The sequence below is a fragment of the Trachypithecus francoisi genome, unplaced genomic scaffold (assembly GCF_009764315.1).
Source record: "Trachypithecus francoisi isolate TF-2019V2 unplaced genomic scaffold, Tfra_2.0 Lachesis_group0, whole genome shotgun sequence".
Lineage (NCBI taxonomy): Eukaryota > Metazoa > Chordata > Mammalia > Primates > Cercopithecidae > Trachypithecus > Trachypithecus francoisi.
The window spans coordinates 4480297-4497012 of NW_022681453.1; the positions used below are offsets into that span (position 1 = coordinate 4480297).

The 16716-nt window shown below is 39.0% G+C and overlaps 1 protein-coding gene across 1 annotated transcript in view; it reads right to left on the reverse strand.

The window, feature by feature from the left end:
• Positions 1–8595, reverse strand: part of IQCJ (IQ motif containing J) — a 207743-nt gene extending 199148 nt beyond the window's left edge. Inside the window, exon 1 of the mRNA XM_033203005.1 lies at positions 8479–8595. Within this exon, the coding sequence (XP_033058896.1) occupies positions 8479–8487 (9 nt within the window). The 5' untranslated portion in view covers positions 8488–8595. The remainder of the gene's footprint in view (positions 1–8478) is intronic.
• Between the last annotated feature and the right edge of the window lie 8121 nt (positions 8596–16716).

The window sequence follows — 16716 nt, forward strand, 5'->3', positions numbered from 1 at the left end:
TAACTAAAGATGATAGTTGGCTCCATTACTCAAAAATATTATACCAAGGCTTAGGATTACATTTGCAAGGACTAATTTTTTAAAAAACTAATATATGGCAGTAGAGAGAACAAAGGAATTTTTTATTGACCATTTTTTAAAACAACTTTAAGTTGTAAAAGCAATATATGTCCACGTTTTAAAATTCAAAGAGGGTACATAAAGTGAAATGGAAAAGTACTCACTCCACATACATTCCACTTCTGATTGGTAAACACTAGTTTCTTATACATGCTTTGAGAATTTTTCTATGATTATACAAGCAAATGGATATAAATATATAACTATTTTTTAACACAGTATCATTTATGCTATAGACTGCCCCCAAAATGCTTTTTTCCTAAAAGTATGTTTGTATAGTTTTTAATATTCTCATGTATTGCTCAAACAGTTTTAAGCTCTCTCCTCTGCAGTATTCCATTGCACGGATATAACAAATTATTTCAATATTTTTCTCTGGGTGAATACTTAGTTGTTTACAGATTTTTAATAACACAAACAATGCTGCAACAAAAACTTCACCACATGTCTGCTCAGTTATGTGAGTTCATCTGTAGAAAAATTCTTAGAAGTAAAACTGATAAGTCCAAAGGGAGGTGCTAATCATGTGTTGATAGATTTTTTTAAATGCAAATTACCATCTAAAGTTGGTTGTCCTAATTTGCTTTTCCCCCACCCTTGCTATTGAGAGCCCTGCCTTTGCCAACAATGGGTATAGATGATACAAGAACCTATTAAACTAAAATGGATACTATTAATTTTCAGTGGACACTGGATTAAAACAAGTATTTTTTTAGGTCTTAGATAACAAGAAACTGGAAATCCTTGCCCCTAGAGGTACTGTGACTCTCCAGGCCTTGAGCTCTGAGAAGAAATCACATTGAAGTGAAATAAATCTCAAAAGAGGGGCTTAACACTCACGGAGTGTTTACTGTGTGCCAGGCACTGTTCTAAGTACTTTATATACCTTAAGTCTCCTGTAATTCCCAACAACCCTACTACAAAGGTGCTTTAGTCATTTCCATTTTACAGACAAAAAACTAAGGCACAGGGAACTTAATTCCCCAAGGTCACTCGGCTGATAAATGATAATGCTCAGATTTGAGCCTAGAAGTTTGGGTCCAGGGTCAGGTGCTTTTAACCACTTATGCATTCTGTCTCTGTGCTCCTAACTATATGCTAAACACATTTATTGAATACCTATCCTGTGCCAGGACTGACACAGGCACCATCTTATCCTCACAGCAATACTAAGTAGTATTATTCCTGTTCCAGAGATATTAAAGTGGCTTTCCAAAGTGACAGCATTGTGGCTTTCCAAAGTGACAGCAAGGGGATGTATACCGGGGCATGTCTGATCCAAAGCCTGTATTTATTCCACTACACCATGCTTCTTTGTAGGAACTAGTTGTCATAATATTCATTTTACAGATAAGAAAATCAATACTTCAGAATGAGACATATAAGGGGCTTTAAATGGGGTCATCCTTGCTAACAAAGAGAGCCTACCAGGGAGCTCCATCACATCTAGTTCTTCCTTCATCAGACTGCCATACGGTTGGAATATTCGTGTATATTTAATTATATATACATGGTCATAGAGTAGCATATAGTGGCAATTTGCTGTCTCCCATAAAGTATGAGCTCAAATTGTCCAATGTGGACTAAAATTGAAGGCAGAATTAAAGTCTCCCAATTCCAAGTATCAACAAAGCCCATTTTAAAAGAGTGATATAGTTAGGTGAGGATGAGCAGATGGACTCCCACACTGCAGAGACATACATCACTAGAATATGGTAGCAACATATTTTTAAGCTCAGTGAGAAACTCATTATCTGTCCATCAAAAAAACAGGTTTGGTGCTGGTTCCTGAATTTACAACTATATTTCCTTACAGTATATAGGAAAGTTTGAGAGCCCAGGAAAGGTAAGAAGAGCAGTCCAAGGATGGAGAGCTTCAGAGGAGAGCCTTCTGGGTGGGCAAACCCCACCAGCCAATCACTGCTTCTGCTCACACCCTCCATGCCCAGCTCAATGTCTAAGAGCTCAGGCCCTGGGTCCAAATCCACTCTGCTACTTGACCACTGTGTTACCTTTAACAGGTTATCAAGCCTCTCCAGCAGTTTTCCTCATCTGTGAGATAGGCAGTAACCAACAGTGCCTGCCTCATTGATCTGCCACGAAGATTAAACATCATCCGTATAGATCACTTCCCTGAAGTTTGGAGTTAGAGCACAGAATTACAAATATCCACATACACAGACCCTTCCCTTTTATGTTTCAGTATCTTATTCATTTTTTTAATGAAATCAGGAAAACATACTGTCCTATATCTAAGTCTGAAACAAAAAAGGGAATTTATACTCATTGGCTTACAATAGCTCCATGCTCTGGAGGTCAGAGTATGCAAATCTTGTATTTCTATGTCTGGCAGCCCTAGTTACGAATGAGGCATTAGATCTCTGTTATCACTGTCACAAAACAAACAACATGTTACCAGCTTATCTTTTGATTGTCACAGCTTGTTAGGCACAAGTCAGTGTAGGCGGTTATTCAGTCAGATTTGGAGGTTAATTTGATTGTCTCTTAAAAATTTTTTTTGTACACCATGGATGCTAACATAATATTACTACAAGGGGTTTCCTGCACTCTACAGTAAAACAAGTCAGCCTGGAAGAATATGCAAATGCGACTGTTATGTTGTTCAGTTTTCAGGGCAATTAAATATTTGCTTTGAGCTTCTCATATTGCATTGCAAATTCCTATAAAACTTACTATTCATTTCTGTACCTAAAGCTTATTTAGCATCAAGTCTTTGCCATTATTTCCGTTTTATTGAAAATTGAGTTTTTAATTATGTGTCACAATCATATATAATGTGAATCTTTTTTGCAGTCTTCTTTCTGTTCATGTTAAATCAATTACCTTTGCCCCTTTGTTAGTTGGGCAGTGGGAGGCAGCAGTTTCAGATTTCCTCTATGAGAAGATGTCTGCAACTCATGATAACAGTGTTGGCTCTTCTATCTACCCCAGGAACAAAGACCTTTAATTAGATGGGCCAGTCTTGTCAGCCTCTGCTTCTGCTGGGCAGGATCAGATCTATATGAAGCCAATACAACTTCTTAAAAAATAAAATATAATAATAATTAGTTACTCAAACTGGCTGTTAGAAATTGTGTGGATCCCAAAAAGATATTTTTACAGTTGAATTTAGAAAAAAGAACCTAAATGTTGTTAGAATGGTTGGTGTCTGTAAACATAACTTTTGTCTTTGATGCCTTAATCTTTTGTTTAAAGGATTATTGTGAAAATCTCTAAATGACAGTAAATTAAAAATCAGGCAAAATTTGAGGAGTTGAACAAGCAGTGCTCGAGATGAAAGAAAAATGAAAAATTTGTGTAATATTCATTTGGGGAAATAAATGAGATGGTTCATCTGCAGACACCTCTTAGACTCTTGTCATCTTTCCTCAACAAGATCCTTCTGTCCATTTCTGGTTCCCATACACAAGCCTCGCATCACTCAATTCAAGTGTTCAAGTCCCTTTTGAGTACTATATTCCCCTCACATATTCTTTTAATAAGCCTTAAAATTCTATTTTTCCTTCATATTTTTTCATGTCTTTATTTTACATTCCTAACTCAAGACCTCATTTCTTCTCACCTGGAATAGCAACACAGCCTTCTTACTGGTCTCCCTGACTCCTGATTGCTCTTCATTCAGTGGAGCCTCCACATCGCAGCCTCATTCACCTTCATGCAAGCCTATTTTGATCATGTTACTCTCTGATCAGATACCTTCCAAAGAAAAGTTAAACTCCATGACCACAGTTCTTTGGTCAGCTCCAATTTACTTTTCCAGGTGTATCTCCCATTAGTTTCCATATATTCTCCAAATATATGGAATTCTATATTCCATATTTAAAAATTTTATTCTATTCTATAAAATTCTATTCTATAAAATACCTATTCTATATTTAAAATATTTAAAAATAAACAATTCTAATGTTCCTTAGATAAAGCACTGAAATTGCTTCAGCCCTGAATCCAGATTGTCCATGCAGTCAGATCATACAGGGTCTTTACATGCCATAGAAAGAACCTTTGAATTCATTTAGGCTACAGGGAACCAATGAAGAGTATTATGCATTGGAATTGTAAATCAGAGTTGTATTTAACATAGATGATGCTGTGGCAGTGGAGAGACTGAATTGGATGGGAGCAGAGACTAGTAGGAGGATGTACTGAGCAGTTCTTGGATTTTCCTGAGAGATAAGACTGAAAGAGTACATTTGGAGGGACTATGATGAGATCAATTCTAAGTGTGTTGAATGTGAGGTTCTGGGGACTAGGGTGAGACAGGCAAGGTGCCTGAGAGTGCAAAACTTAAGGAGACACTTACTCTGAGGTGCCCACTTAGCACTTGAATGACCCAAAGCATACGTACTTCCTTAAATTCTTCAACCTAGGCACCTAGCTTGCCTTACCGCTAAGTTCCTATGATACATTTTGTAGAGATATCACCTTGGCAGCCAGGGAGGTACACTGCCCAGCTCTCCCTTCAAGAAAGAACTTGCTATTCAGCTGCAAGAAGTGCAGTTAGCTGACAACATCCAGCTACAGGACCTTCAGGATCTTCTTTGACTTTTAAGCCACAGTCACACTCTTTCAGAGAACCCCTAGCCAGCGATTGAGCATAGCAGGGGTACTAGGCCTGGTCATTTCTGCCCACTGTGAGACTCCTTTAATGGGCAATCTTCCCTCCAGAGGTTGCCATTGGGTTGGGTGAGATTTTGTGAGATCTGCATTGTGTGGTCAGAAGGCTCTCCCTGCCCAATTTTGGTTCCTTCCCCATTTGTCTTTACTCTCAAATAAACCACTTGCACTACTAATTCTGTCTCAGAATCTCTTCCCAGAGAACCTAAATGACACAGCCAGTGAACAACTAGTTATACCAGTCTGGACCTGGAACTAGAGATGAAATAAGCTGAAATGATTTTGTGTGTGTGTGTAGCTAGAAGGTTGGGCTATAGAATCTGGGTTCAAATTCCGCTCCTCCATTTCTGACCTTATACAAACTTAGACAAGTTACATAAACTTCTCAGTACCTCAGTTTCTTCACCAGTAGAATGTGGATATTAATAGTAAACGAGGACTATATAAGACAATGCATTTAAAGTATTTAGTGTAGTGCCTGGCCCATAGCTGGCCCATAGTAAATTCTCAATAAATATAAATTAAAATTATTATGTAGACTTTAAAATTTTGTTTACAGAGGTTGTTTGGTATAACAAAATAGGATAAATGTTTATTTAATGAAATTATGTTCCACAGACTATAATAAGGTTAGCGAATATTAATTTTGAAAAATGTACTTTTTCAAAACATAGCCCAACTCTATAATTTTTTTAATTTTATTTCCTCTTACTTCTAATATAGCTCCTCTCTCCATACAATGTCATTGCCTTCTTGTCTCTTGCCATGATTTACTTCTCCTTTCTGTTCCATCTACCCCAAATTCTCCTATTCCTCTCCTTTCTATCAATTTTTGCTAAGAACCTCCCCCCTGCTTGGCTGAGAACTCATCTTCCCCAGAGAATCTTTCTTGACCAGCATGCCCTCCCCACCCTAACTGTGATTGTTCTTCTCTATTGGCAAATGCTCCCAAGAATTTTGTCCTTTTGAAACTAAGTGGTACAAAAAACAAACAAACAAAAAAGCCAATGCAATTCTCAAACCATATTGAAGGTGTCATGCCTCCATAAATAATGGTTAATAATGAAATAGCAGGAATGGTATCTTTAAACAGGAGCTTCCCTCCTTGACACCTCCTTTTGTCCCAAAGCTAGAAGCCAGCTTGGCAATGCAATGCTTAATAAATGCTTACTTAAAGGAAGAATGTTTTCAGCTATGGATGCATGGTCAGCCTACAAATTATATTTGTATGTCTTCAATCTATATATGAGCCTTAAAAATAAAATGTTTGTTAAGACAGTCTCAGTCACATAATAGGGAAACTATTGTATGGGGGGAAGTGTTTTACAATCATTTTAGGTATTTTGGGGTAATACAAATTTGTTTCATAAAATAAAGGCCTGGTCTACAATATATCTAAAGCCAGTAGGAGGTCATACTTAGAGACAGATGGCAAATACAGTATTCTTTCCTCTCACTTTTTAGTACATATGATATTCACTACAAAATGGCACAGAATGTTTTTCTGTTACCACACAGTACTACATAAGCTTTGAGAAACAAAACCTCTTTTTACACCTATGCAACTTCAAATAAAATAACCGACTTCAAAAGTAAAGTGAGAGTATTTTGTAATGTGATTGAAGGCAAGGAATATTTTTACATAACTTACTATTTCTATATATGTATTTATGCATATTGCAATACACATGAAAAAAGGTACTGCTAAATCTTCAGCCATCCTATTCATTCAATTTAAAATCTTCATTAAGATATTTACATTCAAGGCAAGATTCCTACATTGAATAGGACACAATCTTAGGTTCATTTATAACATTGGAAATGAATAGGACCTAAAATAGAAACCAGTTACACACAGAACAATCTATGAGTATAACATTAATAGCCTACACAGATTTTTAATGGCTCCTAATATAATATGCTGTTTCAAGGAGCCATTTCTACACCCTGAAATGCATTTTTACTGTACTATTATACTTTAATTATAAACTGAACATGGTTGATAAAATCAGCATTTAGAGTTATGTAAATTTTTTTAAATATACATAATCCTCTATAAGTACACAGCTCTATATGTGACAAAATATTAGATCTCGGATGCTAAAAAGTAAAAGCAGCTTTCACACTGACTTTAATAATATTCATTTTTATTGTTACAACTTAGTAAACTATTTTACTAAAGTTTACAATTGTTACTTTGATTTACAATGCAAAGTAAATCAAAAGCAATTGTTGCTTTTATAATCATTATCATGAAGCAAAAATAATAGCCAATATAAAATAATTAGCCTATTTACTACCTCATCTTAAATATATTAAGAAACTACAAGATGGCATTAATACTATCCTAATCTGCTCCACTTAAGTTAATATTTAAGATGCTTCCATTTTCAAGTATCGCTACTCACTGTACATTTAGAAAACCTACTTGTGAAAATCTATTTAATTTCTTAGAAAACTACTAGTTCAAACAAAACCTACTTAGTGAATGCTATTTGACTTGCTACCTCATTTTCTCATCTTTACAACAATTAGTTAATATTGGTCTCAAAAAGCAAGAGCATAATGCAAAGTGAAAGAATTATTATAATCTGAAGGCAAGAAAACAAGTTTCTATTACAAAAGTAAGCAATACTCAAGATCAGTTGTTTTTAAGCAAATAGCACATTATAGTCATAATTAGCTCACTGCCAGTTAGAAATATACATACACATTTTTCAGAATAAGTCTTTTAAATATAGTGTTGCAAGTATCTTTCTAGCTTAAGAATTTGAAATAGCAATTAAGTACAAACCTTAAATCATTCATCTTTACAACTAGAAGAGCAAGCCCCAAGGATGTAAATCTCACCCAATGAGACAAGGGATGCTGACTATATTATTAATTGCTAAGTAATCTCTTAATTTTAGAATCTAGCACCCAACACTAGCAAATAAATAATATGATTTATGAGCCTGCACTCTCACGTTGCTTTACTAGAGTTCAATAAACACATGCAGATCCTAAATGTACAGTGTGAATGTGATTCCTACAAGACAGAAAACATAGCAGGATTTGGCTATAGCAAATCTACCCCAACTACTTATTATTCAAGCACTAGTATTTAGAATACCTAAAATGCCTGCTGAACACTGCGGATCAACGTTCCCCTGGGGTTACTCCAAAGCAGAACCACATCTTTTCCCCTCAGTGCTTACTGAGTTTTAAGAAGGTAGGTAACATGGGGTAGAAATTCTCGTGCAGCAGCAATACAACTCTTCTCTCCCAATTTTCAAAAATCAACACCTCCTCCCCATACACATGCACACACACAGATACACAAGAAAGGAGGGCTTTTTAAATAGGTGTTTAAAACATACCATTTGCATGGGTTTGAAAAATTTATTTTTCCTCTACTTGCTGTTGTTGTGTAAGATGTTTACAGATCTGATTAGAAAATCTGGATGTTCATAAAAAGTGTTGCTTTCAATGAGATTCCTTTAGTGAAATCTGTCTGCACAGACACATGTATACATAAATAATACATATTTATGCACACATGCCTACATTAACAAGGACACATGCACACACACCTAGACCAACAATTAAGCCCACACTGTTCTATAAGCTCTTTTTGACATTTTTTGCATGCATTTTAATTCAGATGACAGATTTTTAAAAAATAATAAGCAGCTGCATATAACGCACATCAAAGTGGCACGTTTAGAAAAGCAAATACATTACCAGACGCATTTTGAAGTTTCTGGAACACCCGCAGGTGAAAGGAGACTGGATCGGATGCTGGCACACTGTATTCCTCAGAATCACAGAGCTCAGTGTGACTGTGGGGGAATGTGAGGCGAGTGTGAGGCTGGAAACCTTTGAGTTGAGCTCATTCTAGGCATCAGAAAGCCTCAAAGAGGGGAGAGAAAAAGGCAGCCCACAGACAGCTAGATGAGAAACTTCTGGCACCTCTCCAGCTCAGGAATGAATTCTCTGTAATTTGGAGACGTATAGTGATGGAAACGAAGAGAAACTTGGATTTACGGGTGAATTTGCTCAGCCATGCAGAAATAGGCAGGTAACAGCCTCTCAGCTCATTTTAAAACAGTCATTCAGAAACAAGACTGAATCAAAAAATTAAGAGGCATCCTGCTTTTGAAAAAATGGAAAGGCTACTCCAGCCAGCTTCCCTAGATACCTTTACAAACTTCAAATGGATCATTCCATCAGCTATTTGTTGCACATTTTATTAATCCCGGTGCAGGGGTAAACTGGAAAATCTAATTCCTTTTACATAGAAAACTAGATTTATTGCTTCTTTTTATAATGCACTTTAGACATAAAAATACATAGATTTACTTGCAGAGTTCTCATTTCTTGTGTAAAACCACTACTGTTTGGTCCAGATAAAATGCTAAAAGGCTTGTTCACAGCTTTTCAAGGAAGTGGAGAAAAAATGTTTAATACTCAGAAGCTGAGCTGAGTACTGATATTTAAATGTACAGTTTGAAGCAAAGACAGTATAAAGGAAGAGCCCTGAGCCATTAAGTGGCAGCTAAGAGATACAATTATTTATAAGCACTGAGGAGGCAGGTGGCTTAAGTCTATAAATTTATACATAATTAAGGATAGGAAGAAAAGAGATTTGGCAAATTAAGTTCTTAGAGACAATAGCTATGATTTTGTTTAGGTTTACAAATAGGCTAATAATTTCTGAGGAGTGCACGTGGACGTCACCTTGTCTGAAGAACTCCTAAACCTCACAAATAGAGAGCGAGGTCGAAGGCATTGCACACTGGCAATCTATATTCAAATGTAATGAGGAGGACGATATTACCATGAAGAATGTTGTCATATTACATTGTGCCTGTGTGGCTTAACTACTCATCCAACCTTGCAAATGGCCATTTGCCTGGACTCAATAGCAAACGTGCTATTGATGGGAGGGAGTAGGTGGGAGGCTGATTTTATTTGTTTTACCAGGGACACTCCTTTGGGAGGTTCGGGGATAAAATGCCTGGGCTGAGCATGGGAGTCATTTTGTTCAAGGCCACACTTGCCAATAGTAAATTTGAAGTGGAGTTAATGATGACCAATTAAGCTATTTATTATTTTTAACTCTCGAGGTCAAGGGCAGAACAGTATTTATGTTTATTGATAAAGAGTCAATGGTCAGACTGCTGCAGAAGGCCAGACTCACCTTTAAGCACACTCGATTAACACGTATTGACCAAGGCACCGCCAGTCCCCCTCACATTCCAGTGCTCAGGCCTGTCTGCTCAGATTCTGTTCTTATCTCTCCACTGCCATTTGCTTCATCCATTGGTTCAACAACTATCCACTGAATTACACATCAGATGCTGTGGAGAACACAATGACCCTTAAGATGAGAACTCCCTCAAGGGCTTACCATTGTCAAATAGTAACACAAGGGACTCAGCAGGGGATGGACACATCAGAATTACTTACAAAACTTGTGCTCACTGCCATCTCTTGCACTGTGGATTACACTTGGTAGCATGAGGCAAGCAGAGTTTACACATGTTTTGAAACTCTCTCCAGGAGATTCTGATGAAGTCCGCCCTCTCACCCATAAAAGCAGTTGCCATTCAAGACCGCTGTTACAGAGCCTGGGAGTCATTCAAGGAGGAAGGCATCCCATCCGCCACTGCCTCCAGACTCAAGAAACACAGATGCTGGAGCTGACCTGCACTTTTGCGCTCTTGTGGATCCCTCTACCGCAGGAAGGTCTGGACTTCCTCTGTTCACCCATAGCCTGAGTGCACAAGGCTGAAAATGGATTTGGAAGCCAAAGCTGAAGGCAAAAAAACCCCAAATCTTTTGGTTCATTTGTATAACCTCTCTGGGCCTCTGTTTTGTTTTGTTTGATTTTAATCTGTAGAATGAGAGGGCAGGGCAGGCTTTGAGTCTATGTATCCTCTGCCAAAATGTAAGAGGGAGCCAGTTCTGTGGCATCCTGGCTCTATGCAAGAGCACGCCTGAGACAAGAACTCAGAATTTCTGACTTAAAGGCACCCAGGCAGTAAGTCAAATCTGGTCCCTTCTGCCTAAGCAGTGAGAGTCCCAGCATTCTTCTACCCTTCTTCATGGGAGGACCACTGAGGAATTCGCATGAGAAAGCACATTATCTGCCAATTCCCTTCATCCTTTGCTTCAGCGTCTGCCTCAGCTCCAGACCCGAAGGACCTCCTAGTGAGTGGCAGATCCTGTCGTCTTCAAGCAAGGGGCCACATGCTGCCAGAAGCCAGGTTACCGGCCAGCTCAACTGCAACAGATCCTCTTCAAATGAGTGTAAGAACCTGAGGAGGGGGTTCGGTGCCCACAAGAATAGCACCCCCCACCACCAGCTCTATTCCTAAATCTCTGGTGGTGGCAGAGTGTCCCATGTCTCTCCTCAGAAACATAAGAGAAGAATATGGCCACAGCACCCTCCACAGCTGGTCTGCCTACCCCCTGCCCAAACTGTCAGCACCAACTGATCTACATCCTGCAAGCTCACCCACAGTAAAAGTAAGAAAAGCTCAGAATAGCTCAGAGCAGGGGGCTCACTCTGCTTCCCCCACTCCACCTGACTGTCCTGCACTCAGCACCACCTTCACTCACTCAGGAAGAGTCTCCCCTTCACAGGTACTGTCTTAGTCTGTTTAGTGCTGGTATAATAAAACACCTGAGACTGGATAATTTATAATGAACAGACATTTATGAGCTCATGGTCCAAAGGCTCAGAAGTCCAAGATCAAGGGGCAGACACCTGGTGAGGGTCTTCTTCCTGATCATAACATGGTGGAAGGATGAAGGGCAAGAGACAGTGAGAGAGAGAGAACTGAACTCACTCTTTTTTGACCGTACTCTGGTGATAACAGCATTAATCCATTCATGAGGGCAGAGCCTTCACGGTCTAATCATCTCATGTTAGGCCCCACTTTCCAATGCTGTTGCATTGGGGATTAAGTTTCCAACACATGCTTTTCGGGGGACACATTCAAACCACAGTATTTCACCCCTAGCCCCCCAAATTTATGTTCTTCTCACAGTGAAAAATACATTCATCCCATCCCAAACGCCCCAAAGTCTTAACTTATTTCAGCACCAGTCTCATCTAAAGTCCAGAGACTCATCTAAATCAAAAACAGGTGAGACTCAAGGCACAGCATATCATAAGGCAAATTATTTCCAGCCATAAGCCTATGAAATTAAACAAGTTCTCTACTTCCAAACTACAATGGTGGGACAAGCAGAGGATAGATATTTCCATTCCCATTTTATGAAGACAAAGCTCATCTGACCAAATAAATGTAATGCAAACCATTTAGTAACTTTACTTAAAAAAAAAAAAAAGTGTTTTTCAATCTCCTCTAGTTCTCCATTAAGAACAAGCAGAAAATCTTGACTTTGAAACACTAATAGATAAATATTCAAAGGTGGTAGCACCATCAAAATTATTAGAGACAGATAGGTCCAAGTTGAAAGACAGCATTCTCTATTTAGTAGACATGTGTCTTTGGGTAAACCATTTAAATTCTCTCATACTGTTTCATGCTCTGTAAAAGAAAAAAAAAAAAAACCCTATCTTATGAAGTTCCTTTGAGAGTTAAAAGTCTGAAAAGTACTTGGCACATCATAAGTCGCTAAAGAAATAGTAACTCCTAATAACCAAAAGTTCTAATTACCTTTGATATTCCCAATAGCCTGAGAGCTCCATGAGGTCAAGGACTATGTCTTAGCCACCTTCATATCTCATCCTTCATATCCAGAACATCATCGGCCTCCACATCCATTCCAAAAATGTTTACTGCCTACCTACTTTCACTACCACATTCTGAGTCATGTGACAGAGACATGGCAGCAAACAGGTGTAGCTCCTGTCCTCATGTGGTTCACAGCCTATTGAAGAGATCAGTGTTAAGTAGTGCCATAAATGACCAAAAATCATAAATGAATTAACTAATTAGTTAATAATAATCTTCTTAGTTTTTGATTGAAAACAACCCAGACAATGTCAAGGGCACAAATGGAAGAAAATTTGTGACTGCTTCAGACAACTACCTTTAAATCTGGGGGACTGATAGTCCCACATTAAGTGGCAGGTCTCTCCCAGGAGCTGTCTCCTGACACCTCTCAGGCTAGCTCAGGCAGCCCTTTGATCTGTTCTCATGGTCCCTTATCCCACCGGCAAAACATTCTGGTTCCTGGCTTCACTGTTTTACATCCAAGCTGTCTGAAATGCAATAACATTTTTTAAAGAGCAACAAGGATTTTAATTAAAGTTCCAGGGATCTAGCCAAGGATATTTTTCTAAAAGAGAAGCAATATCTGTTTTTGGAGACAGAACATTTCATAACAGAGATTTCATATACTGTGATGAATGACAAATAGTGACATGGGCTGTATCCCCACAGAAGCGTGTGTACATGTGCGTGTATGTGTACTTGTGTGTGTGTTTAAACTTATCCTGCTTAATGAGGACAGAGATAGGGAGACAAATGCACCCTAGTTATTTAAACCATTCAGATGTTTAAGGCAGATAGTTAATGGAACACCATAAGGGCCTTTCTCTTAAGAGTAGGGGATTACTTTTTGTCAGATGTTTAAGGCAGACAGTTAATGGAACACCATCAGGGCCTTTCTCTTAAGAGTAGGGGATTCCTTTTTGTTCTCTCTAATGATTCCCTTTGATTTAAAAGGCTTTGGCTACAAGACCCCCAGCAAACAGCATTAGATAAGAATTCAGCTTCTGCCTGTGCTGGTCAGCAGATGTCTACCACACACCTACATCCAGGGAGGGACCACAGGGGATACTGTAATTCCATGCCACTTGCACCTGGGGGTAAATGGATTTAAAATTAAATGAAACCCAGAATATCATAGCTGGCAGTTTGGCAAGATTGTTCCACCTATGGGTTTTGTTTTTTGTAAATTCATACTTGCTGCTTGGCAAATTGCTGATAATCCCTGCTCATCAAACCAGTCAGGGGCAAGATGAAGTAAACTCCAAAGGCACCCAGTTTCTTCCATTAACCTGAAAAGCCTACACTCATGTCAGCATGGGCAGAGGTATGCTTATGTCCATTTCAGGCTCATCTGGGAGTCCCTTGATACTGTGAGCAGAGGTATTAGAGGGAATTCTGTTAGAAGCTGGCAGGCCACGTCAGGCAGAAGGGTTGGAAACTTGGATGTTTCTGGTGTCCACCCATCCCCAGAGGCTTTGGCACTGCCTTGGGGCCACCAATTACAGATGTTTCCCAGGCACAGATGGCTGAGGGGCAGACCACCATGGATCTGCTGAGAAGCCTTAGCCAAGGTGCTGGCCGTGGACTTGGAACAGGAAGCTAGATGGGGGTAGTGAATCCTATTTCCCTGACATTATGGATGTTAATTCTCTGGATCCAAAGGACAAAGGATAAAAAGGTGATTTTATGAGAGGGTGATAGCGCCATGTTAGACAGACATCTCAACCCTAAACACTTATTTATCTAAGGGAAAATTATCTGATTCCCCTTCCCCCTAGAAAACCATGAACAAGTAGGCTAAACTGTTACCATCCTATCTTTTTACATCAATTTTAGCTGGTGATAACAGATACAAAATCACAAGAAAATATAGTACATACACAAACATATGTATCATCCTATACATATGTCTATACCTTTTGCTATAAGACAAATATATTTTTGTCTTTAAGTGACAACAACAGGTAACAATACTTTTAAGCCTCAAAAGGCAAGCCAGTGGAAATAAATGAGAGCAATGTGCAAACACCACCCACAGAACCCAAGGTATGGGAAGTGAGTTACTAGGAGCCAATTACCAACTCAGAATCAAAAAGTAACATGTGTGGGTCACTGATTCTCAAACTGTACAGAGCACTGGGGGCCTCCACAGCAGGCACAATTGACCCTCATGACAAGGGAAATGGGTCCATGTGCCACTGGTGTAGGGGATAAGCACTGGTCAGAAGGATTCGGTTGTTTTTCCATCACCTGCCACTGTAACCAGAGCCTTAAGTTTCCCATTGCTATAGAGAGAACAGTGTAGGAGGAAGTAGTGCTCTGCCTACTTTACAGTGTTGTTGTGTAAAAACCACATTATGTGTGCCAATTTGCATACCAAGTGAAAAGCAGTATACAGATGTATTGTATCCATACTGCCCGACCTCAGCCCAAGGCATCAGAGCATCACCAATAAATCACTACTGTTTTATCAGCACAATGACCTAGCAAAAAGGAAAGTGCCTATAAGAACCCTAAGAGGGACTCTGTGTATGGAGGATTAAGCTACATGAAAAAGAAAGCAAAAACATCAAACATCCCCCATGCCTGACAATGCAACTCAGTCAGGGGTAGTGCACTTCAATTAAGTGCTAGGCTTACAGAGAGCCTTGTAGATTGACTATCAAAGTTCCTGCTCAACTGAACTGAAACCTTACAAAGCAGCCACCACTAAGACTCACCAAGGAATTCCTCAGATAAACAGTAGTCAATGTCAATTAACCTTTGTGAACATGAAAAATAAATGGAAAGGTTGAGGAATTAACAAGGAGACAAACACAGATGCCAGGCACAAGCATGATGTTACTGTAAATGCTACAATCACATGGTGGTTAATTTTAGTACATTATGAATGGCTCTCATGATAAAAGACATTTTCTAAAAATGGAAGTGAATTAAAAATAAGGACTGAGTCAAATTCATATCTTCCCCTATAGCACTCTGATTTGTCCCACATCTGCAGTGGGAGTGCAAATATTTATTAATACCATAGTGGTGCCTTCTGAATGTTTGAAGAATCAGTAAATATACTGCATTCAGCTGTATATCATTCAACTTCTTTAACTGAAGAGCCAAGCAAAATTAATGACATTCATAAGTTATGAAAATATCTTCCCCCTAAGGGGGAAAAAGATTCATGGAGTATAGAATGGACTGACAACATCACTGAGTCCAATATTAGCCTTAGGGCAATCATGGAGCCTCCCATCACTCCCCATTAGCCTAGCACCGTTCTCTTCACATCCCCACCTCCATCCTGCAATAGCTGCAGCCTCACAGACATGTGCGTGGACAATCCAGAAGACAAGTCTACGACTCTTCACACCACCATCCAATGCCCACAAACACCCTCATTGCACACTCTGTGGGCCTGGATATGTGGACACTAGTTACATACTCACACCCTCAGGATTTTGGACCCAGGCCATAGGAGAGAGGTCTTCACAGGTCTTGGAAACAACCTGAGAGTCACTTACATAGGGACTTCTGGAGTCTGAGTTATGGGGCCATGTACTAAAAGGGGGCCAAAGACTCCAAGTGGGTATGTCCTCTTGGTTCCTTGACTGCTTCATGCCATAAGGAAGGGCACTGACCAGAGAAAGCCACAAGCCAGGCCCTCTAAGATACAGAGTCAGAGCAGGGCAGGGACCCTGGTTGCCTGGGTCTAAGGAGGTACTTACTGAACTCAACACCCTTCCAGGGGAACTCTTTCCCTGCTGTGATTCTCTTAATGATAAAACTTGAAGAGCAAATAATCTATATCCATGGTTCTATTTATCCATCAACTTTTTAGTTAAAACCTTGATTTTTGCCACCCTCAGATTATAATCTGTGTCTTTTCCATGTAGCAAAACTATTTTCACTAAAAGCATCTAACTTTCTTCATATCAAATTTATTTGCCCCAGTTTAATTTGAGAAGCAAATTTTGTTTTTTGCTTTTAACTGCTAATATCATTCTCCATCTAGACCTTATCTAGCCTTGCTCTTTGCATATGCACCCTTGATCCTAATCCTATTAGGCTGGTGCAAAAGTAATTGTCATTATTTTTAATGGCAAAGACCACAATTACTTTTGCACCAACCTCGTGGTCTTTGCCATAAAAAGTAATGGCAATTACTTTTGCATTAACCTAGCATTTCCTCTGCACCTACTTTTCTTTTCCTTCCTCCTACATCCATTCTTTGCAT